The following is a 25,604-nucleotide window of genomic DNA, read 5'->3' on the forward strand; positions in this document are numbered from 1 at the left end:
AAGCTCTTTCGCACTGCCCAAGGGTCTTGGAAATACAATCTACACTCAAACTCAATTCTCATATTTACATTCATAAGGTTTTGCTCACGACCTGATTCCTACATGTTCACTTCTCCATGCACATGAGCAGTTAAAACAATAGCCAACTGGACTCACCAAATCTTGAGACCCCAATAATTCTTCAAAAATAAAAGGAGACTTTTGTATTTTCTGCTGTCAAACATCAACAACTGCTGTCACCCAAATGTCTGTAAAAAACCCTTAAGATAACATATATCAGCAAATGTTTGAACTATAGACAACTAAAACTGACAGTCAAAGCTATTACTATAGTAGAGAGCATGTTCACTGTAGGTCCTTCCAATACACAAAATGCTACTATACATCCTTAGATATTAAGAAACATACTAAATATGAAAAGTGTGAATGTGAAAGATATGTAAAGGCACTTAATCACAAAGACAGAACTTCCATTTCCTTCTCACTACCTCTACAATATTATACTATTATTATTTGTGTACTAAAAATGCACACTGAAGAAAAAGTGGCAAATCTGCCACTATTCTTATGTATTCAGTATTTTGTTTACAAGTTGGAAGCTCTGTGAAGGTTGCAGATTAGCCAAAGTTCACCCTAAAGGCCGAATATTGGACATGGAGCAGCATCCTCAGCCAGGCCAAGGAACCTCACAGCAGAGATCCCATGTCCCTTTAGAGAGAGATGCAAAACAAGCAGAGAGGACTGCAGCAGCACAATTCTTCCAGTCAATAAATATGCTCTAAGGATACTACTGGGTGAGGGGAAAAATACAGGGTAAAAGAAATTCTGATCTATCTTTCCTGGATATTTCCTGGAGTTCTACAGGACACAGGGCAGGGAACACTTGGCACAAGCCCAGCTGGGAACTGGTACCTGGAATGTTGGAATTTTGGAAACAGGGAGTTTTGAATTTTCTGTGCTGTTAGGCACAGACTTTTTAAAGAGTATTGGTTTTGACTTGAGGTTTTGGAGAAGGTTTCCAAAATTAAATGATGGAACTAGAATAGTGCGATTTGAATAGAAGTGTGTAGTATCACATGGTGAAGGGTTTGGAATTTGGGGTTTTAGAATATACGAATAGGTATGGGACAAGATGGAGGTTTTAGGGCAGTGGTTTCCTTTCTTCTTGTCCCTCTTCTTCTCGGGTATAGGTACCACTTGCTAATTGAACAAAAAATGCCTCATTGCGGGTCACATGTCATTGGGTCAAAAGTAAAAATAATGTAGATGTTCGTTTTTAATTGGACTGTTTGGCTTTAAAAGACCTTGTAACGAGCAAGATACATCGCCACTTCTTCATGTTTAGCTTATTAGCTAGAAGTGCTGTAGCATTCACTGTACTATAGATAAGAATTAACAAATAACCAAGTCCGAACACTTAATTCCGTCTTTTGTGCATTCAATCCCGACTCTGACTGAAGAGAAAAAAGAAGATAAAAAGTAACATAGTGGTGATCCTGTGTGAGGAGGACACCTGCTAGAGTCAGGGTCGGGACCTCTTTGAAGAAACAGAGATAATAAAAGCTGCTGGAAGCTGGCAAAGTCCTCGGGGTGAAAAAAAAAGAAGAAAAAAGAGCTCGGAAATCCCTGGAAGCCGGTGAAAGGTGAACCTGAAACCTGTGGTGCTGGCCACGGGGAACCCGAGGAGGAGAAACTGACAGCAAGAAGTCAGGTACGCTTCAGGGTTAATCCATTAAAATTATGGGAAACGTAACGTCCAGATCGCAGAGCGACATACCTTTAATCCCAACTCTAACTAAAAAAAAATAAAATAAAATAGTGGAAGTGGTTTCTGGCCAGGTTTTTGTAACACAAAACACGGAACAGCCCATGAGGGCGTGAGGCGCCCACACAAACCCAAGCCCCTCAGGCAGGGCCGGCCCGGCGGGAGCCGCGCTCAGCCCCGGGGCTGCTTCCGCTCCCCGCCTCCCCGCGCCGCCCGAGCCCGGCACTTTCGTTCCGGGGCCTGCGAGGGCCGCGCGGGAGCCGCGGCGGGTGGCGGGTGAGGAGCGGGCGGTGCGGAGGGGCTGGAGCCGGGCGAGGAGCGGCTCAGGAGCTCCCGCCCCGCCGGTGGCGGCAGGAGAGAGAAGGCAGCGCGGCTCGGGAGCGCCCAGGGGCCGCGCTGTGCACGGGGCGGGCTCGGGCGGCCCGCGGTAGGAAGCGGCTTTGCGCCCCCAGGGGCCTTGGTGCCGCTGCGGCGGCGGGACGGGGCCGTGCAGACACGCCCGAGCGGCAGAACCGCGCTGTTACTGCGGGGGCAGCGGCAGCGGCCGGGGCTGTGCCCGCCGAGCACAGGAGCTGCGAGCGCTGCACGCCGGACCCGGCCTGCGCTCCCTCGCTCGGCTGATACAGCGAGCAGCGGCACTGAGAGAGGTTATGGCACCCCCTGAGCTTTTACACAACGCCCGACGTGCACCGGCCGACGTTCTGAGTTCTCCTAGAATGGCAGTGTGGAGGCTACCCTCCACCGGCAGTGATTTACCAGGGGTTTGGAGATGAGGTGCAGATGGAGTTGTTATTTAGTCTTAAAAATATGTGCCTGAAATGAGATTGGCTCTTAGAATTCTAGTCTGTCATTTTCTGAAGTGTACTGTGTGTATAGTGCTGCAGCCTGGGCACAGCGTATCCCCTGTCAGTATCCATAACAGCTCCAGGGTGTCACCGTGTAAGACATTTCACTGAAGAGAATCAGTTTGCAGGCTGGGAATGCATGTCCAATTCCAGGGCCTCTCGGCCTCTGCTTCTTGAGGAAACTTGATAGTAGCACAGGTTACTCTGAGATGTAAAGTATACTGCCTTTATCTCAGAGAAACTTGAAAGCAAATTGTACTAGAAAATTCATATTCATATTAGATTTTGTGTTTGAGTGGACATCCCTGACCTTTCAAAAGTTAGACTTTGGCAGAGAGGGAGGGGAAGGTATCATAGCATGCATGAGAATTTAATTTTACCAGAAAATAACAGGGTTTTTTTCTGGAATTGATTTTAATTTTGTGTTGGAAACCTAGCTGAGTTTTTTGGTTTTGTTACTTTCCAATTTTATTACACTTGATTTTATTTAAACGCTTAATTTTGGATTACATTTCAGGACTTACTGTTAGTTTGTTTTTGTTAAACATGACTTTGCTACATCATTTCATAAGTGTGATCCTTGACATGACAAAAAGTAAACCTAAATTAGCTGAAAGTAAATACTGATAATAACTTCTTTCATTGCAAATAATGCAGCACAAAGTGCCAAAGACACTTTGTGACTAGTGCAGGCTCCTGGCTGAGGGCTGCTGTGAGGATCACCCCAAGGGATCAGTCAGAAGGGGTTGTGATAGCCCAGCAGCACTAATTCTGTCTGCCCTGGGCTGGGCACATGGTCATCTTTCTCATGACTTGCTCCCAGTACATGGGGAAAATTCTGTGCCAGCTGCAGAGGTGAGATAACAGCTCACCTGAAGAAAGCCTGAAAAAAATCCAGCAATGATACTAAATAAACACAAACTTGCAGAAGTCTAGACTGGGCCAGCACTTACTATCTGGTACATGGGGCACCAAAGCCCTCTTCTAGCTGTTACTTTTCAACCTCAAGCTCTTCTGGAAAATTTCTTCTATTTCACAAAGTTCTATCCAAGAGGAATTTCATTCAGGTTATTTGGTTGGCCCACACACAATAAACTTCAGGATGGAGATATAAATTTGCACAATTAACTTTTGTCTTACAAATTTCTGTCCTGTAGACATAATTCCTTGTCAGTAGTCAAACTGGAGACTGATGGGATTGCCCATCCAGGTAAACACTGCTTACCAGTGTTTTCATAAACTTTTACACACAGGTCTTAACAACAGAGAAATTATAGACTTCTGCAGGAGTTAAGTGAGTGGGATAATGAATGTGCATCTGTGAATTAAGGATGTAGATCTCAGGTTCTTTTGGTTGTAGGAAATACGTTCTTTGATGAGATGTTTTTGTTAAATGGGATAATACAGAATAATTTCCAATAGATTAGTTCATAGTAATTGGATTTTTATTTAACAACATTTTGTCTGTTTCAGCTAACCATGTCTTTAAATTCACCTAATCTTTTAAATGAAGAAAATGCTGAAGAAGCCAAAAGAAATACTGAGTGTTTGGAAAGGCTGCTGCAGACTCCATCATCGTTTCAAGATAATCCACTGCAACAATTACAGTTAGCATCCCAGGAAGTACTGGAGAAGGCAAAAAAGAGTGGGAGATCAAAATGTCCCCGATGCAATAGTTCAAGGATGTTTTATTGTTATACATGCTTTGTTCCTGTTGAAACTGTCCCTACCACAGAAATTCCAACTGTGAAGGTTAATATCTCTTAATGATTTTTTATAATATCTTTTAGGTTTTAGTTGCTGTGGACAGGAATAGTCTGTCTGCATCCATTTTTTTGCTGACTCGTTCTTTACAGACATTCATCTTGTACACAACTATAAGTATGAATAAAATACAGTTAGATAAAATTACTGTTCTTATTTGAGGAATTATATGTACAAACACTGAAAATGTTCCAATCCTCACATACACATTTATGTATCTTCTAGATGAGAGTATAGGCTGAAGTCACTCAGCTTCTCAAGCAACTTGGTTTTCACAGTTGTTGAAAGTTTAGTTTCTAGTAACTCTGGCCAGAACACATTATATTGTGAACAAAAGATTTGTCTGTAACCAAAGGTGAATTTTACATAAATTATGACCTAAAAGACATTCCTATATGTCATGGTTCTGTAATTCAGATAACTACTCTTAAAATACAAATAGTGTAATGCCTTTCAGCTAAGACACTTGGGGAAACTGTCAAGAGAGGACTGAGAAATTTTGCAAAATCAGTTAGGATCTTAGACGATTTTTGAAGACACTGGAGTTTGAAAGCATCATAAAAATACTTTAAAAGTACTTTGAAAATTTGACCTAGTAAACTTAGGTGTATTTTCACTGAAATAGCCATTTTCACAGTTGGGTGAATACCTAATAGAGATAAGTATTCATATTTAGAACTATTATATTGCTCAAATTAAGACCACATCCAGCTTACCTTACTGATTCTGTTTCTGGAGATTTTACCACACTACTGCTGGCAGCATTCCAAAGTGCATCATTGCTTAAATCGAATTATTTGCATAAATCGAATGTAAAAGGTGCTTCTTCTTATTTGTCTCTAGCTTAGTTCTAAACCTGTCAAAAATGATCAGATAGTTTTAATTACACACCCATAGGAATTTCTCCCGAAGTTTGAGTAACTTTTTGTACAGATGTTCTGAAATGTGATGATAAATACTGCTTTTGTCTTCTTTTACTCTAGTTACCTTTGAAGATTGACATTATTAAACACCCCAATGAAACCGACGGCAAAAGCACTGCTGTGCATGCTAAGCTCCTGGCACCTGATGATGTTACAATTTATAAATACCCTTGCATTCCAGAATATGAAGAGAAGAGACACGAAGTAAGAGATTCTTTAGAGACAGCCAGGCTTTATGCTGGGGAGGTGCAGCTTCCTCCTGCAGTGATAGTGCCCTGTTCCATTAGTGCAGTCCATCCTGTGCTCTCTCAAAGTTTAGCTGAGCAAACACAGACTTCTAGACTGAACCCTTTTCTCCAAGGCTGAGAAAGACTGCAGCACAATTTAACCACCTTGAATTTTCTATGTTCATCACCTTACGTAGTGGAGAATTGGATTTATTTGTGGATGAAGAAATAGTTTGCCCATAAATGAAAGTATTCAACTTGGAGCAAGTTAAACAGCAGTTGAATGTTGTGCTCATATTTAGCAGCTTCAGCATTTAAAACGCCTGAAAAATTTTAACATTACAGACGAAAACAACTGAAATGCAACTCTTGTCTACCATAGCATAGAGCACAAAAAAGTGAGTTATGAACTTAATATGTATATGTTCATTTAAATGTAAGCTTTTCTTTATGGCCCTCCTGCCCCATATACTACAGTGACAAGTGACATCTGAACTTCCTCGGAGTGACACCATTGTCTTGGCTGAAAAATCTTTTTATACAGAAGTGTTAGCATTGGTAGTAGAGGCATGGAAGTAACATTTATTAAAAATCTCTGTTAAGGATCTCAATTCATTAACGTGTTTTTAACATGGATTTAACACTATATTAGACAATAGAATATTTTTAAGAGATACTATTTCATCTTGTCCCAACTTAAGTGTTTATAGACAAGGTAGAAAACCTCTGTTCTTTATTTTAACAATTCTTGTTGCTTTATTAGATTTTATTGACACTCGGATCTCTTTTGTTTTCTTCACTCAGATAGCACTTGTATTTCCTGGCCCCAGTTCAGTTTCTGTAAAAGACATTGCTTTTCATCTCCAAAAGTACACTAAGAAAGGTGTCTGTGCTAGTGACGATGACTGTTCCAGAGAGCCACTTCTTAAACAAGCAAAAATAGAACCTGAAGAAGAAAAAACTTCAAATGAATGCATCTCGAGCAGCAGGAGTGAAGGCACTAGACTGAAGAAAATAATATTTATTGACAGTACCTGGAATCAAACTAACAAGATAATAACTGATGAACGACTTCAAGGTAAAAAAATATAAGTTGATACTGAGATGTTATTGCTGCAGAAATAATTAGGGGACACATAACAGACCTGAGCACATGTAAGCTTGTATATACCCCCATATCTGAGTGTTTGTGAAGGATTCAGTAGCCTGTTCCAGGGCTGTGGAGCTTCCTGAGACAAAAACTCCATTACTTTTTATGTCATACAATTTATTTTGCAAAACATAATACTAGTACTAAGAAAGCATTCACATTTTTTGTCTCACTTCTCCATTGGAGAAAATTTCCTCAGTCTCAGAGAATGGGAGCTGTCATGTTAGGCAGTAGAACAGAATGGCCTCAGAAGGAAGCCAGGAAGATTGCCTTTGCTGGTGGCTGTCTGCTTTCCAGGGACCCACGGGACCAGCTGTGTACATGCTGATGGCAGACAGGCCCCAAGAAGGAAAATGAGGGATTTTAGGAGGTTCAGCACAGGTTTGTCATGGCTTGGGTTCTCTTTCTCCTGAAGTTGTTAGTGGACATTTCCATAATCTCACTACTTCAGACACAAGGGGAATGGCTGCTTGCCCTCCACACCCTTCCAGCTCTGAAAGCAGAAACTGGTAATTCTACAAAAAGTTTTTGTCTTAAGTTCTTTACAAGAAGTTTACATTTAAGAATTCTAATTAAAACCTCAAAAGACAAAACAATTTAGCAATAGCATTCCATTTCTTTTAAGATGAATAGGAGTTTGAAAATACTTTCATTAGTGCAAAAAGTGCACTTAGCTAGGAGGCAGGTTGACAAGTTTATATGCTATATATCTATCTATATATATATATATATACGTGTATATATACACACATGCATACTAATACTGCTTTGCACTGGATCCTACAAGGAACTTCAAAAACTTTCTTACCCAGAAGATGAATGTTGCCTTGCTGTCTAGTCAGTTTATTAAAGAATCCCACATGTTAGTATGATGTATTGGCTAATTAAAATCCTGTTGTAAGTATTTAGTTTAACACAAAACATACTCTATCAGCTACATTGAAGTATTACTGTAAAGATTAGAAGAACTGCAAGTTAATGTAAGGCATTTGAAACTTAGTTTAAGAGGATGAATTCAAGGAAACTAACAGGTAGCCAGGGAACTGAAAATTTGCATGGAAGCCTATGCATATATTAGTCAAAAAGTTTTAATTGGCATTACTTTGGAGCTCTGAATGTTTTCCAGTTACCCCATGACCATGCTGGTTTGGTGGGCTACTCTCTCCTTTCTAGAACATCGCAGCCCTCTGTGTTCCTGAGCACCTTTCAGGATTGCTGTGAGGTTTCATAGTGTCATGCAAATCAGTTCCTAGTATGGGAGAATTTGACCCATCCACACATTGGGTGTAACAGTGCACACATGCATTGCTTTCCTTAGTACAAGTCATAAAGAACATATATTGCATTAATACCCCTTTTAGAGATTGAAGTTTTCACTTCCAAGATGAATGGGGCAGAGTTTCCTTAGGCATAAACTGATGACATTTTTATGTTGTACGTACATGAAAAATAGAGAACTGTTTTCATTTTTCAGGTCAATCGCAAATGAAGTCATCATCCAACAAAATATTCATCATATCCTAAAGTTCAAAAAGGAGTGTTCATAATTCCAAATAAAAAGTAATTGCCATACTTACTAAGATTTAAGTTACAAGAAATACTGAATGAAAACATTAATGAAGCCAAGAAAATGTAAAGAAAAGCTTTGTGTGTTGTAAGCCTATATTTATATAGACAGTAAATCTAGTAAACTGTGCTTCAAGAGAAAGCAAATGAGTACATCAGTCTTAAAATAAGCTGAGAGAACTTGGGCACAAAATACTTCTGTGTCTTGGAAAATATGCTTAATATATCTTTAGAAAACAAAACCATATCAGTTAAAGACAAGAAATACATGAGAGTTGGTAATGTCTAGGATTGATTACTTCATTAAAAGTGATCCCTAGATCAGAAAACAAACAGTTGAATCTGTTGTTAATGATGACTTTTATCACGTGAGTGATGGAGCTTATTGGCAATATCACCATGATTGTTAAAGAAACTGGTTGCTTTGTGTTTTTTCCTGTGAATTTGAACTTGAATATATTAAGGTGATTTCAGTGTTGAATAGTTTGTGCATCTTAGGAAACATAAAAACCAAGATATATGTTTAAAATTCATCTGAATAATAGAACAGACACTGTAAATAGATTAAAGATTTTCTTGTGCCATACAGGCACCAAATTCTATCTTAAGTGGGAATGCTTTTAGTATCTAATAAAGTTAATTATGAGTTGCTGTCATACTTACTCCTGAGTAATTTCACTGAGATTTCAGTTACCTAACAAGCATAAATGAAAAGTTCCTGGCTCTTGCAAATAGTCCTCACTTCAGGAACACTAACAGGCTGAGGGATTCTGTTTTACACTTGAAAAGTATTAACTTTGCAGAAGATGAAATAATAATTTTATTAACATTGATGAGTCTTGGTAGGTGTGAGTTTCACCCTTGCCGTGTGAAGTGACTGCAGTTTACTGAGGGCTGTGTGAAAGGATAACCTATAATTAACTGCAGGTATGGAGATTGTAACCTAGGACTTAAAGCAGCACTTCATCAAATTCCAAAGTGGTCCAAGAAGGAGGATAAAATTATTGCCTCAGTTTTACAGATGAAAAATGGAGGTACAGGAAGAGAAATTATTTTCATGCAGACACTGAGCAGGCTAGTAGCAAATTCAGATAACAAAACTAAAGTCTTCTTTGACATTCTGGCCACCAATCCACATTGTCTAATCTAGGTCATCTTCTTTTTTTTTCTCTTTTTTCCTTTACAGGGTTACTGCAAATCGAGTTGAAGACACGGAAAACATGCTTTTGGCGTCATCAGAAGGGAAAACCAGATACATACCTTTCCACAATAGAAGCAATTTATTATTTCCTTGTGGACTATCATCAGGAGATTTTGAAAGAGAGCTACAAAGGACAATATGATAATCTGCTTTTTTTCTTTTCATTTATGTATACATTGATTAAAGATGCCAAGTGTTGTGCTGGAAAAGAGTAAACTGTCTGTTGGTGCATGACACTACTATTTTTTTGTAATAATAAACTGCACAAACACAACTGGGATATTTTTTTGGAAGTAGATTGTACTCTAAATAATGTCCAGAAGGGAACTGCAGACCTCATCCTGCACACTTGAGGTTGTAGAAGGGCTCAGATAAGCAGTCTGATGAGAGTTATTTATTTGAGAACAGTTACATTTTGCTAAATATTGCTGTACTTCAACCTACAGGCCTGATGTGCTGACTGTGATGAGCACATTTCCGGAGACGGGAGTGGAGGATTTGATCCCTCTTGCCATAAGGAGTGATCTCTTTTAACTGTAAGAAGGAAGTAGCATGCTGGCTTTTCACTGTTACTAATACTCATGTCAGATGTTTTCTTTGTGCTTTACACAGCAATACTGATTTCACCTTCATGGCATCAAAGGCCTACTGAAATGAGCAGGTGGTGTTTAGCTGCCAGGGAGAGTGGCAGCAATACAGAATGAAAGACCACATTAATTGAATATGAATTATATACTTTCAGATTAATTCTGGAAAATTCTTCTAGTAATAAAAAAATGGTCTCTTTAAACACTGCTATACAGTGCATGATTTCTGTAGTACCATTCATGTACTGTTATATAGGATTATTCTCCACTTCTTGGGTAATTTTAGACTTCAAACAAATTTAGTTGTTTATTACTGATATATAATATCATTATTTGGGCAAGCACTCACCTAACAAATGTTAGGCACCAAAAATAAAAGATGGTGGTTTCTGACAAGAAATTAGGCAGGCTGTGAATCTGCTCTGTGTTTCCTTTTGCAGTAATGGGGCAGATTAGAACAATATAAGTAAGACTTAGTGCTGATTGTTTTGTCATAGGTGTAATGCTGCTGTCAGAATCATCACATGTGAATGTAGTTTTGCCAAGTTATACCAGCACAGCCAATGCTGGCAGAGGTAATAGACCTGAGCTACAACTTTAGAGCAGAGTTATATGAATCTATTTTGGATCATACATTGATAAAAATTACATTCCTAAGGTAGAAAAAATGTTTCATTAGAGGTACAATATAAGATGGATAAATATTTCTGAATATTCTCAGAAATGTGTTACTTAAGACAAAATACAATCTTGTCAAAGTGACAGACTGTAAAATTACAATAGATTATTTTTTAAACAAAACATCCAAGTGTTTGTTATCTCTTGCAGCATACTCCATAGGAGGGTACTCACACCTTGGTGAACTATAGTAGTGTGTATAGAAATAGTGTCTTGGAAAATACTTCAAGAAAATGTTTTTATGCTTCCATAGCAATCCATACAGGCTCAAACAGCTAGTTTGAACTGAGTTTTTAATGCTTCAGGATACTGAAATCTTAATATTGCTTCAAACACAAGATACAAATACACTGTCTTACATCATACTTCATATTTGTATGCTTCTCTGCACAAGTGCATATAAAAATGCATTTCAGTGGACAACAAAAACATATCCCAATTTGCAGAACAAAATGCTGGTTATGTTATGTTATGTGAGTGCACATGAAATGTGCATGAACAACACCACAGGAAACACAGGCTTGAAGTCAGAATGAGAAAGATCATTTTTATATCTACCTATATATCAAGTTAATCGATACATAATTTATATATATATATTGCCAAGAAATGAGAAAAATAAAAAAAATCAATCAGCAGTGTTGGCTCAGTGCTATTGAAACAACACTGCCTACTCATTTGGTTCTTTTTGCTGTTGAGAAGTTATTTTGGCTTTTTAAAATTATTAATGTTACTTCCTTTGGTATGAATTTTGATAGTCTTTTGACATTTCCATCTGTTCTTGTATTTCTTAAACAAAGATTGTTGTTTGTTGGTTTTTTTCAATGACACAAGTATAATGGCTTGAGAAGGAAACTTTCACCCACTTTAAGCAAACAAAAATAAAATTAACCCACTGACCTAATGTTTTACAAGAACCAGAGAGAAAAATCTGGGGGGAGAGGGGCAGTTACTTCCAAGACACATTTCCCTGAAAACATGTTTTTTATTTAAGAAGCAGAGGTCAGATAAAAGCTTGTATAAGCTGTTCTTTGTTACTTTTGGAAAATAGTTTCATAAGGTGAAAAATTGTTTCCAAATTTAAGTTTTGTGTACCTCACTTTATTTGAACAATGGGAATTAAGAACCTTTTCCAAAAGAAAATTAGTTTTAACTCTCAGCTGAAATTAATGTACAGAAAGGATTTTAAATCTGGCACACTGTGTCTAGAAATTGGGTTAAGATTCTTTTTCTTCCAGTGCAACCTCGGTGTAATGCAAGAGTCATTTGTTAAACCCAGGGACAGAGGCACACCTAATATCTGTAATTCGTTCTGGTCTGTTGCTGTTCCTCTGATAACCTTTTATGGGGGCAGGAAGGAGGTTTTTGTCACTTCTGTGGCAAATCTGTCCTGTCTGAGCAGCAGATGTAGTTGCCCTTTCTCTCATTATATAAAAATATTTACATCCTCTATTTAATTTTGATGTTGGTATAAGAAGCCAAACCAAGTCATCCATCTCACACTGAAAGCATCTCAGTATGACTGATACATTTCCCCAGCTTTGAGACTAAAGAAAAATTTTGTTCCACTAAATGAAAGCAATCAAGTGGTTAATCCTTTCAAGTGCAATTAGCAGCACTGACCTCCCTGTTCTTTAAATTAAGGGTCATGGGGAGGTAAAGGCCAGTTCTGGGCCTTTTCTTTCATATCAGAACACCCCTTCACTATCTCTTCTGTTTCCAAAAACATCAGAGACCAAGAGGGAAAAACAGGCTTCTGCTTCCATTAGCAGTAACTTAAACAGCCATAAGTTAAAGGGGGAGGAAAAGGAAGAGCATCTCTATCTCCTCTCACAACAGAAGACATCTGGCCTCCTGTGGGGAGGCCCCAGATAACAAAGAACCTGTCAGTGCAAACCTCCACGATGTGTTCAGAGAACCATTTTACCTGCAGTCTGCCTCATTCATTTCCTGCCACCGAAGCCATCTGCTTTTGCTTATTGTGGGTATTTTTGTTCTTTGTTTGGCCAGGAGCATGAAGTGGCTTCAGTTTAGCATGCCTGTAAGCTTGGTCAGAGGGAGTATTTAATCCTTTTCTCAAAACGAATAAGAGAGGGAGCTGCTACAAAAAACAATTCCTTTCCTGGAAGGTAGCAGAAATGTCATCCAAGCCGAGGTTGAATAAAGGGTCATGTCAGTGCATGGGGTAAAGATACATTGAGATTGAAAAGAGATGCCAACTTGGAATCTACAGCACAACCTCCCAAAGCACTTGTAATCTTACCTGATTTAAATCCTTTGCTACTGCTTCTTGCCATTTTTGAGTCCATCTGGTTTTCCACATAGTCTTCTTCAGTCCCAACTGCAGAGTAATACAAGGATCTGTTCTTGTTTTTCCCTCACACTGTTTCAGTGCCTGAATGCTTTTGAAATCAATCTACAGAAATGATGGTGATAGCATACTTGTATAAAATATAATGTGATATGAAAATCCATCCTACCTACTCCTACCTTCAAAAGTGCCAAAAGAATGGAGGGAGGGAAACTTCCTATTAATTTCTCATAATTTAACTATAATGCAGTTAATACACTCCCAGGTGCTGTTAACTTGTCTCTCAGAGCAGTCTGGGACACAAAAGTGATTTATGATTGCAGCACAATTACAACAGGAAAGCTTTCCCACTAAGGTCAGAATATGTGGCAGTTAAACTCCTGATCTACTGATAACAGAATATGAGGTCACCTACTAAGGTACTGAAAGACTCCAAACAGTTCCTAAACTGTTATTCCTTGTCTTGAGGGACACCACTTTAGTAAAATTCTAATGCTGTCACTAAGAATGTTAATTGTGACTGGTCAAACTTAGTAATACCAACATTGAAAGGAAGCGTTTATATGAAAAATCTACCACATTCTTCCTGTTCACTTGTTGGGAAAGATAACACATAGCTGCCATTTTACAGATTCAGAAGAGAAATGAGATGCTGTCAAATTTTGAAAGTAGTATATCACATTAAAGTAAAACTACTTATAGTGGTGTGATTTCTTCACCCCTATCTACCAGAAATAAATTCAAATAATTCTGAAGTTCCAGAGTAAGAGGTGGGAACTAATTCTCTAATGCAAAACAGACAGCTGACTGTATTTTCACCTCATGGAAAGTGGAAATTTTTGTCTAACTTTAGCAATACTGGTGCGGTTGCCACATGATTTTACTGCTGACTTCTCAGACCACTGGTGTTGCAATAAGATGTTTAGAAACATACCACAGGAGAGTGAACAGAAGAGAATGTGCCACACCAACATACCCCAGACTGACTCCTGCTTCTTCTCTGATCCTGTGCACTGTGCTTCCCTTACCTGTAAAAGTAATTTCTGCCTGTGAATAAAAGTGTCTATCTATGAAGCTGAGCCCATAAGCCAGTTTAACTGGCATGAAATCTAAAAGCTTTAGTGCAATTTCTGAAATGATTTGCTTTGGAGATGGATACTAATGAACTGGAGAGAACCAAACTCCTTTAAATTTAAAAAAGCATCCTTTTGTCTGTTGTACAGAACAATACTTCAGGTTCCAGCAAAGGAAGTCTGCTCAAGCTGAAATAGCCTTCATTTCATTTCCTAATTTTTAATAAAAATTCTGTACTTCAAGAACATCATAATATTTTATTTCTCTTAAAAATTATTTTTGAGGGTTCAGTTTCGTTTCTAAATTGTTTGCCAAATACAACATGAATTTAAGCTGACCTGAAACTGCATTTTCTAGTGATTAGTCTAAGCAGCTGAAATATGCAGAATAGTTTTTCTGTTCACAGGTTTCCTTTGGGCAGAAGCAATCCTGCAATATTTTTCTTTTTTCATGTTTATAGCAGACAAGGAAGCAACTTGATATAACTTCAATTGTCAGAAGCATCATGTAACACACCTCAGTCTGCTTGAAGCAGCTGGATCACGTTACTTCCTCTTTTAACCTCACACGTGTCTGAGTGTGGTTACAAAGTTGGTTTTGATCTGTGTAGCTGCGTTGGTTAAGAATACAAAAGTGCTTGCATTCTATTCTATCATGACTGTGTTTGCAAAAATATAACATATAAACCTTTACATCCATCTTACCAAAAGCTTCCTCTTCTCTTTGAATATGGCTTACTTTTTCCAGGAACTGATTTAAAATCAATGCCTGAAGCAGCTGCCAGGGAATTTGCCAACAAAATTATAGTGAAAAACTCTTGATTGCAGAATGCTCTCTAACGTAGGCATGGCTGAGCTGATTTTGCTCATTTTAAAATAATTCATTGAAAAAATAATGGAGAAAGAAACAAAAAAAAAGCTTGAATTTTTTGAAGCCCATGAAAACCAGCATAGTAGATTCAAGCAATCAAGGTAACATGCAGTACTTAAGCTATTCCAATTTATGGATGGTCTGATGCAGTGGCCAGGATTTGCTTTTCTAGGCCTCTGCAAAGTTCTTCCCTCTCTGTATAGGCAGTGATCATTTTCAGCTAAACATGTGCCTATGTATATTCATCTATGAGGCATTGATTTAGAAGAGGCATTTCTTGTTTATATTTCTATATGTTGGCACTTTTATTGTAAGAAATTAATATATTATAACTAACTCTGTACTAAACTCTGTCACTGTCTTTCAGTACCTTGTTTTGTTTTCCAGAGTTCCAGTATTGGCATGCTACTGATAACAGAATTGGGATCTTCCTGTGCTGCTGAGTTTACTGTGTCATTTGCACCAGTGATCAGAGCCAAGTCTGTATCTCAGACAAAAAGGAAATATATTAACAAATGTGTTATTATGAAAGGAAAAGCCACTGCTTCAAGTTATCAAGACAACACCAAAGCACATTAATCAAGCATACAATAAATGATGACAGTTTGTTGTTTCATCTGAATGAAAAAATTAAATCCATCTGTTGGTGTTTAAACCTAGAATCCAATCTTGGCAGTTCCATGTGATAATGAAAACTATTTTAAAAATTTCATGCATTCTCTATGCAAGATATCATAAAAATAAATACTCCTAAGACTTAAGAGGTGGTGTTACACAAGGCCGTGGTGAGGTCACTAAATAGAGCACATGTGTGGGATCTGAGGATGATGTGCATTATGTTATACCATAGAGTATTTCAACACTGCTCACTTACAGGCCAAACCTCCAGTATCTGTTCTGATCAGCTCCTCAATTCCATGGCTCTACATGCAAGGAGCATTCCATTTACACCCACTCCATTGTAGCACCAAGAATTAACATTTTAGTAATTCAAGAGATACCACCACTAAAGATAGTAGAACACAACTCTAAAAATTGCTTATAATTCCTAAAACCCCTAGCCATGCTGGTCACTAAAGGTATATTTCTAGAGCAACACTATTGATAAAAATACAGGATTTGGTTTAGAGCTTTAGCATCAGCAGCATCAAATAGATTTTCCTTGTCCTCCTCATGCTCATTGAATCCTTCAAGGAACTCTTAATAGGCTTATGAAATATCTGCACAAGTGGCACTAATCCCTCTGCCCAACATACCCAACTGCCTACCAAATTCTTTTTCTTTTTCAAAGTTGTTCACAATTTGCCCAGTAAAGTCAAGCTTAATGGTCTGTACATGTGTTCAGTCTCCTAGAGTCTGTATTAAAATCAGCACCATGTTAGAGCTTCCATTTCTCTTTACCTTTCTAACTACAGGGCTGGCTATGCCTCCCAGGAGCCTGGACACCAGAGAAGAATGTTTGGCTGTACCATTTTTCTACTTTCTGGAACAGTCGTCCAAGTGACCGAGGGGCATGAGCCAAAGGAATTTAGTGTACTGTTACATGGAGAGCAACATCCAGGTTTAGGGCAAGCATAAGTCTACTTGGAGCACAGAAGGGAAAAAAATCAGTCTAATACAGAAGTGTCTGATTTCCCTGCTGTTCCCAAGTTCCTAAAGTGCATGCAAATGTAATGTCAACAAACTTAGAGCATCAAAGACACCAACACAAGCAGATTATCCTCATTGACAGCAATGAAGATACACCTATTTCAGATGTTTATGAAACACAGATACATAATATTGTCTTTCCAATCTGAGTTTATAGGATAAACAGTGAGTCAAATATTTTAAGATTACCAACTGAAAACATTTGACATCGAGTTTTCTAGAAGCAGTTAATTCAAGATCCCATGGTACTAAACTTAGTTTGTAGATCTTCCTTTATGAGCTATCTCCTGCATAGTTGCTTAGAACAAAAATCATCTAGTTTGGCTCCCATCCATTAAAGCTGGGTCCAGCGATGCAAAGCAGCTCTAAAACAGATAAAACAGTGAAGAATTCTTCCATGAAGGAAATATGGTCAGTGCAAGGTGATACAAAGATCTGAAAAGGTGCTGTTGAAATTACCAGATCCCCATGTGTGAGTGGCCTACATAGTCTCTAGTTTAATATTTGGCAGCCTCAGAAGGAAATGAAAGGCAGAAGAAGTATAGAGTCATCTTTGCCTTTCCTCCTAATGCTGCATCTCATATGCATCTCCAGAGAAATTATCACAGTTCTTACAGCCTTCCTTACTTATGCAGTGTTGAACATATTAGAAAATATTTGCCATCCTTACAATCTTAGGACTTATAGCAAAATAAATCTAAAAGAGACCATTAAGTGAGACAAAATTAAAAACACAAATCATTAACACCCTAAACATTGAAAATTTTATGTGTATGTTTTTAACAAGGCAGCATTCTACTTGGAATTCACTGTTTTATTACAAGTAAAGCCTCTGACCCTTTTAAAAATAATTTCTTTAATCTTCAGCAGAAAAGTATATCAACGCCTTAACTAATAACAAATTTCTAGGACTTAGAGTGTTTTCTGTTGGACATTTTTAATGTGGCCATACCAAATGAACTGCACTTGACATTACTTTCTACAGCAGCCCGCTTTGCTGGGGGAGGCACTTTGGCAATTCTCTTCCTTTTTTTCCATATCCCTCTCCTCTCAGAGGCCCCTCATCGTGATGACCCATTCATTTGGCTACGGGCTGCATGCAGCTGCCTCTGAAAGAAGCCAACTGTATTCTTGGGTCAGCTGGAGAAGTCAGCTTCATTCCAGCTGCAGGGATGTACAGCACCTCCAACTCCTGCGACTTAGGGCACAGAAGACCCAGGTTTCCCCTCGGGTTTCAGCAGAGGTGCAGAACGTTTCAGCTGGCTACATTGCAAGTGTTCAATTGCTTCAGGCAATCCAGCATACAAAAGCTATTATATTTAAGGATTTTCTGCTACATATTTGGAACCATTGTCTTTCATTCACATGCCTTCATAGGCATTTGCAATTTTTTAAAATGAAAGAGGAAAGATTAGCTGGCACATTTCAATTTATTGGGTTATACTGTGCTGTAGATAGGATACATGAAAACTGAATGTTTCCTGATTTCCATTAATATTTTCCATGTATATTTTTGCTACAGAAATTAAACTGTTCTGAAACACCATGACACAAACTTTTTTGTTATTGTTGCAATTGAAAATGAATGTTGGCCAAAGCTTGCCATTCTTAGAGAAATCTCAGACTGAATAGCTGATTACCCTGCATAATCTTGGCAGTGCTAGGTTATCCATTTTTAGGAAAAGCAAGCTTGGGAGGGTTTTTAAATGAGAATTAACACAATGAAGGAGGTCCAGTAAAGTAACTTCAGTGACTTCATCTCACATTGCTTTGCTATAAACTAGTACTATTCAAAGGGTAAAAAACCAAAACCTTTTAGGTTTGTGGCCAATTCTTTGTACTTCTACTATCCCCAATCCTGCACTGAAGGCCTTCATTATTTTTTAAGACAAGGAAAACTCCCAGAAGAGTTCATCAAGTGAGTCATTATTCATTGAGGCCTAATCAAAAAGAACAGGACTGACTTACATTGGAGGTGGAATATACATCAACTGCAAAATCTCAACATTTCACAATATGACAAATTGTGTAAACCTGATGAAACTATTCTTAGGGCCTTGATTAACCCTTTTTTCTTATGCTGTATCATTACAGAACAATGAGCACTGTAGCACTACCAAGATGTATGCTCTGAAGCCGACTAATAATTGTAAAGGTCTGTATTTACAGGCAAAACCAAGAAAAGAATGACTGCTAACAACAGATGAGATACAGGTGGCATGTAAGGAGAGAAGAGGTATTTAAAAATTTTAGTATTTGGAATACAAGTGTGAATTGGATAGATTCAAAGGAAGCGGGAACAAGATTTTGACATGATTATTGTGAAGTGAACAGTGAAATATTCAGTGTTACTCAAGACATGAGGTAGCTTGGAAAGGGTTGAGTAATTTGAACAGCAAATATCTGAACTCCTACCCACGATAATGATAGAATCAGACTCTTTTATCTCTTCGATAACTTAGTCTAATTCCAGCTTCAGTGCAAGTTCCAACAAATTCCATAGGTTTCCTTCCTGCTGTAGATGCTGTACCATATCCACCCAAAAGTGACATTTGGCAAAGACTAAGCCTAAATGTGAATGTATTGAATGAGTATATTGGTCAAAACAACAGTTCCAAGTCCATTAAAAGAATCCCAAAATAAATAGTTCATTTGTTCATTTGCTGTAAATTCCCATGTAGTTTATTTGGGAAGTCAGACTGCATTATTTTTCAGCTCATTAAAGTTTACTTTAACAAGCTGTGAAGCTGATACAGAGATGGTTCATCAGTTCAATATTGCATTGCCTTTTTTTTTTAAAGCTTCAGGATCCCACTTGGCATAAAAATTACATTTCAAACAGATTTTCAGATACGCTTTGGAGAAAACTTTGTTTTTCAGACATTTTAAAATTATTTCTGTTCTCCTCCCTAAACTACCTTAACATTTTTTGCTAGTGAAACAAAGATGTTCTTTGTTTAAATAACATTTCCCATCTCGCATGTTATGAAACAGCACATTTCGCACTTCCTTAAAGCCAGTTGCTGGGTGAGATCTTTCAGTGAAGGCCATTCAGTGTTTTATAAAATATTAACTTACATGGCTGGTTTCACAAGTAAATCACATTATTGTTTTTTCTAGTTGTTTTTAAAGTTCAGTTGCCAGATTTAGTGTACTAGGAACTGTTTACATACAACAGAGTTGGAACTCATGCAAAACTGTGCAAGTTCTCTTATGGCACAAGATCACCACTTCAATCAGAAGGAATCAAGGCCACTGGTTTGTACTCCATGCCAACATGTGAGTGCCAATCATGACCCAGGGTGTGACCAGCCAGAACTGAACTGATGGCACTTTCACACTGTTCACTGAAGTGCCACATGGAAATGCTTGAGCTCTGGGTAAAGGAGCTCCTAAAAAGCAGGGCAAAAATAAGGAAGAGTTCTCCTAGCACATATATATTGCTTGCAATCCTTCAGTTGGCTGGACATCTCTGTCTGACGTGTTACACATCATGAAACCCAGACATATTTTGATTTCTTTGCTGTCATTGGCATTTTAGGAGTTTTCTTGCCAAATTTTAATTCTGGAAAACCCACAAGACATCTATATCCAGTTGTCATAACTTCATTTTTTATACTACCAATATGAGTAAAATTCTGTCACAGAGCCAGTCCAGTGGCTGCAAGATCTCCTGCAACATCTTATTTGTAAATGTTTCCTAAGTACATGCCTTTGTCTTTTTTTCACACAGAAAAGGGAAAAAACTAGTGGAATTTCCTTACTGCACACACAGTGCACAACAGGATAGCTCCATCCAGAGGAACCAATCAAGACGCCCACAATTGTCAAGACTGGTTTCAAGAAAACCTTCTGCACACAAGGCTCAGCCAAAGTGACTGTTTGGTATTTGAGTAATGGGCATAGCTGCTCCACCTACAGCTGTCAGCCCCTGCAATCTAGTATGCACCACATTAGGGAAACAAAAATTGAATTAATATTTCAAGAAATTATATCATTCCTAAAATATTTATGAAGAGAAATAAAAGCAAATTAAAGTTCATTTAATCACCCAGAAGATTGTTACCTATGACCTCTATTGGGTTTGGTCATGTAAATATAGCAAATATGCCTTTAGAATTTTTGCTCAAAGATTATACTGGCATAATAGGAGCTGAAATAATTTTTTACTTTTCAGGACAAGATCCTTACTCACTTATTTCTTTCCAAAACCAGTCCACAGTACAGCAATGGCTAGGATTACATATACATCTGACTAGATAAACATCCACTGCTTATTTTACAGCACTGCTGCTGGCTAGAAAGTTTTGGATCTCTGCAGTGTGGTTTGTGGGATCCTGCGAGGTCTTGCAGACTTGTTAAGGAATTTCTATAGGGCTAGATAAACATTCTGCAGAGTGCTTTGTTGATTCCTCATAATTTATGCCAATTTTTTCCATTGACATGTGAGACTCCCTTGTGGAGAGTACTCAGCAAGTGCTAGATGTGCGTGCAAACAACTTACATTTGCAGTGAAATGGTTCAAGAATTGCTCTCTGGAGACTTTTAGCATAATCGAGGAGAATCCTGTAATGTCAAGAGTGCATAATAATCCAGGGGTGCAGCTTGGACCCAATGCAAAAATTGATCATACCATGGATGCTGTCAGCAAGCCAGCTAGTGGTGCCCAAGGAAGAAATGGTGCCGAGTTCAGCACACCTGGAAGTGAGTGTGGCTGCTCTAATGCTGTATTGCCTTTAGCACTAAAATATTTTTAATGCTAAAGCACTAGGAATTAAGACAGGGTATGGTACAGAATAAAAATACCAAAGATACTGGTCTTCTTGGTGATTAGTTTAGCTGCAGGAAAGATCCACCAATTTCAGATAGAAGACAAAAAGTTAGAAATTTTTTTGGAAGGAATTCTCAGAAATGGAAGTGCTCCAGCTCTTTTTCTTGTCACAGTCTGTGACTCCTTCTACCAGCCTTGTTAATTATGAGAAAACAAAAGCAGTTTGATATGATTGCTTTGTAATATCAAATAGGAAGTAATTATGCAGAACACGAAGTTTGAATAACTGTATGACTTCACAGTAAGAAACAATTGCTACTTAGGGATCTAAAAGGTCTCTTACTACAATTCCTCTAGCCAACAGTTGTTCACATGAGTCTCTTAGGAATAAAGCTCTATGGAATCGAAGTCAGATTTGTTAAACAAACACTGTTTAGCAAATCCAGAGAAAAAAGATCCTTGAGACCAACATCAGCATCTCTCCTAATGAACACAAAAGCCAAAGTCACTAACCTCCTTTTCCTTGTTTTCCAGTCCTACCAAATTTGTTAAGCTAAATTGTGTAAGACTGCTTCCCTTGTAAAGGGCCTAAGATAATTATGCCCTGGCTCCTCCTAGGAGCCAACTGGATTTTGAGGAAAACAGAAAAGGGCCTCTAGTGAGCTGCATTCTAAATTTCATATGACAGACTACAGTAGAGTACCCAGCAATTTCACAAAAGTCACTAAAGAAGCACTGAAACTACACCCCAGTACAGTGCCCAGATATGCCACAATTTTGAGAAGGCTGGCAGAAGGGTGAACATCAAGGTGTGGATATTCAATTCCATACTTGGCAATTCATGTAAGAGTTGCTGCTGCCAAACCAACCAGACTGTGAAATGCAGCTACAGGCTGAGGAAGGTCAGAGGTTTCAATTCATTTTGCAATGGTAAGACCTGCAAAATTAAATTATTTAGATCCAAAATGAAATATTACATTGTGTTTCATACTCAAAACATAAACAGACCATTGAGCAAGAAAGGACTGTTTACTTATGTTGTTTTCCTCTTCATACAATGAATTCGAAATATAATAGTTATAGGAAATTTTAACCTAATTTAAGTCTTTTCCAAAAATACATTGCTAGAACATTTTGGGATGACAACTTGTAAGAAACAGAGCCAGAACAGCTCCTTTGAAGCCACTGTTTCTCATGTATGGGAGAGAGTTGTGTGGATGTACCCGCCAGAGTTTCCAAACACATTTTCCCTACAGAGAATCAAGGCAGGCAAAGCAGCTCTGGATGCTTTAGAAGACTGCCACAATCTAAGTGACAAACTGGCAGAGTAGTGCCTTCCCCTCTTCTCTCTTACCAAGTTTCAGGCTCAGTTTTTGAGAATTTCTATTGGTCTCCATAGTATTGGATACAAAATCCTCCTAAACAAATCAGCATTAAAACTAACATTATTTTCCCATTAATTTATTGTAATTTAGATCAACTGAGGCAGTTGATAAGTTCATAACAAGAAAATTGTTTCATGTAAGTAACAAATGGGAAGTTCCAAAAACATCTAACTAGATCACTGCTTTTTTAAACACCAATCTTTCATTTTAGAACAATATTGGATTTGAACAAAAACTTTTAATCAGCAATTAAGATCTTTCACCCCTTAGATAGAAGTGCCACCTTTAGGAATTTATGTTTTCATACAGTATATTTTCTTATCCTCTCAAAGAACAGGAAATTAATCAATAACAAGGATGCTGTGGATTGAGCAAATTTACTTTACAAAAAAGTGCCTGTACCCACCCAGAGCCATGCCCAGAATTTCTGCTGAAGATTTCAGTGCTTCTACTGCTGCTTGCTCCTGGAGCTTTGACACCTCTATCTTATCCGGGGTATTCCCAGATCCAGAAGTGTTCTGAGTAGACAGAACACAAGATTTAACCTGCCATCCCTCCTGCACAGCACACAACTGAGCTGAAGTACAATAGGTGAAAAAAAACCCACAAAAATCAAAGAAAAAAATCAACCATGTTGTATTGCTACACTTCACACTGTTTTACAATTGCCAGGAGGCAATTATAAAAAAAAATTGTCTTTAAAGATGAACGATTTCTTCTTTGTTTGTTATTGCGAGTGAATATCCGTTTTTGATTATTAGACTTCTGCACATTCCTCTCTCAACATTTTCTGGTTTCTGTATTTTTTATGACACCAATTCAGCAAGCAACTATGAAACTAATTAGCCTCCCAGCAATTCAGCTCCAGGATCCGTTGACATATATTTGAGTACATGTTTTCAATTATAATCAACACTGGTGTATTGTTTTCTAATATTAGTTTAAAATGCCTCAATTACTGCCTTAGTCTTTATGGTTTTCGGGCTTATTTCTTAATGCTCTATATAGTATTTCATGCTAAAATACTTACAGCACATTAGTTCAAGCTGAAAGATGAAAAAAATACCTTTGCTAGATTAGTCCTGCCCTGCACTGTACACATTTAAAAATGTTTTGGCCATTATATTCTTCATGGGTACCATTTCTATATTTTATAAAGGTAAACATGAAGTCCGCATTCTCTCCCATTTTGATTTTACATATGTTGATGTAAAAATGCTCTGAAATTTCTAAATGACCTCATTTAGTAAACATGCAGTCATCCATCTGATATTTGAAGAGCACATGGCGACAATTTTAAATAATAAACTGTCTTTTAACCTACATCTCTGAATGAGTTGAAAGTATGATCCAAAACAATATAGTCAGAAAAATCCATGATGCTCAAATCATAACCATTCAACAACATTCTTGAAACATTTGCAAAGGCCAAAGACCATGTGTTGGCTGGTATCTGCAAGAAATATTTATGGGCTTTTCAGGAGTCTAAGCCCAAATGCTTCAAGCTGAGAGAAGGGAAACTGTCACATAAGGATATGAACAATCCTGAGATGGAGCAAGTTTATAGATATTGTACCCTGAGGAAATCTGGGGTTAAACAGAGTAACTGTATCACTGAGGCTTTTACTGTGGCCTGTGGAAATGATGAAATACAAGAAGCAACACAAATTTCCCAGAACACCTCTCAAGTACTCATTTGTAAGACAACTGAATAAAGTTTTGGTGATTTTACACCTTGTGTAACCTTCTGACAGGTTCCAGGACATCCATTAGATTTTTTCCCCAGTGATGGTACCGTTCGAAAAACTTGAAAGAATTAATGAAATGCAACACCTCATTTCTTCCAGAGTAAGTGCTGAGCAATTTTCTAAGATGTTGGAAGCCCTAAGGGCAGGTAAAGAACAGTTCAGGTCTAATTACTATCAGATTGCTGTCTTCCCAAAATACTTCCTTTCTCTGTCTTTAGTAAAGATAAATACCAGTTATGTTCTGCCTCTAATAAGAAATACCTCAGTTTTAATAAGTTTTGAACAACACATGCATCTGGATGTGGATCTGAGGGTGGATTTTAAAATAGCAAATAACAGTAAATATGGTCTCCTGATAAATTCTAAACTACCTAGAGATTTGTACCTGAGCAAATGAATTAAGTTCTTCAATGAATACTGCTGCTTTTGTAACTGACTGAACATTACAGCACTGGAAATGCAAAGCTGTTTTCTCTTGAATGAAACACAGCACAGTCAAAGGAATATGCTCAAATAAGGACAGTAGAAAACAAAAGGGCTATAAAATTGTTTCCCTTGCCCTAGGGATAACAGATTCCATGATCTAATGAAGAAAGATGACAAATATTTGCCCATATAAGTGAATGGCTTTCCTAGAAGGCTGTTTTTCAAGAGGGCCTGATTCTGCACATATGCCTTGTTCCCCACTGCTTGTAGCATTAATATTTCATGCAGGATCCGGTTCTTTACTTGCTCATATTACTCATTTTGCTGGCCAAGACCACTCTCCTAGCTTTGGGCTATTTAGTTATTGAACAAATTCTACCTTTGTTTTACTTTGAGAGCTACAGAACTTCGTGCTAGATTATGTTATCTAATTTATCTGCTTTTCCCAGTCTTGTGCTTTGAAAACTATCCCATAATCTCTTTAATGTGTCAATAGTCTTTCATATTCCAATAAACAGAACCCATCCTGCTGCTCTAAGCTCTATCTATTCTATACATTTCCCAGCTCTTTCTTTTCTTTGGTTGCAGACTTAGTCTCTACATGCAGTTTTGGGGAGTATATTAGAGAAATGCTAGAATGAAGTTTTTTATCTTTAATCACTG

At 37.9% G+C, this 25,604-nt stretch overlaps 1 protein-coding gene across 2 annotated transcripts; it reads left to right on the forward strand.

Moving 5' to 3' along the window:
* Positions 1–1,986: 1,986 nt before the first annotated feature.
* On the forward strand, positions 1,987–9,719 carry DTWD1 (DTW motif tRNA-uridine aminocarboxypropyltransferase 1). 2 transcript variants are annotated; one of them, XM_088172546.1, is made up of 5 exons: positions 1,987–2,041; positions 4,084–4,362; positions 5,358–5,501; positions 6,329–6,602; positions 9,427–9,719. In XM_088172546.1, the coding sequence occupies exons 2-5, from the start codon at positions 4,090–4,092 to the stop codon at positions 9,654–9,656; spliced, it is 921 nt and encodes a 306-aa protein (XP_088028672.1). In that variant the 5' UTR covers positions 1,987–2,041; positions 4,084–4,089; the 3' UTR covers positions 9,657–9,719. The 2 variants fall into 2 exon arrangements, with proteins under 2 accessions (XP_088028672.1, XP_014743272.2); XM_014887786.2 differs by lacking the exon at positions 1,987–2,041 and adding an exon at positions 2,199–2,539.
* The last annotated feature ends 15,885 nt before the right edge of the window (positions 9,720–25,604 follow it).

The sequence above is a fragment of the Sturnus vulgaris genome, chromosome 13, assembly GCF_052056855.1.
Source record: "Sturnus vulgaris isolate bStuVul1 chromosome 13, bStuVul1.hap1, whole genome shotgun sequence".
Lineage (NCBI taxonomy): Eukaryota > Metazoa > Chordata > Aves > Passeriformes > Sturnidae > Sturnus > Sturnus vulgaris.

Excerpts from the sequence above, each read along its gene's own strand:
- DTWD1 (XM_088172546.1), top strand. The coding sequence starts at position 4,090 with ATGTCTTTAAATTCACCTAATCTTTTAAATGAAGAAAATGCTGAAGAA. Across the intron at positions 4,363-5,357 it reads CAGAAATTCCAACTGTGAAG|TTACCTTTGAAGATTGACAT; the intron begins GTTAATATCTCT and ends CTTTTACTCTAG. Across the intron at positions 6,603-9,426 it reads AACTGATGAACGACTTCAAG|GGTTACTGCAAATCGAGTTG; the intron begins GTAAAAAAATAT and ends TTTCCTTTACAG.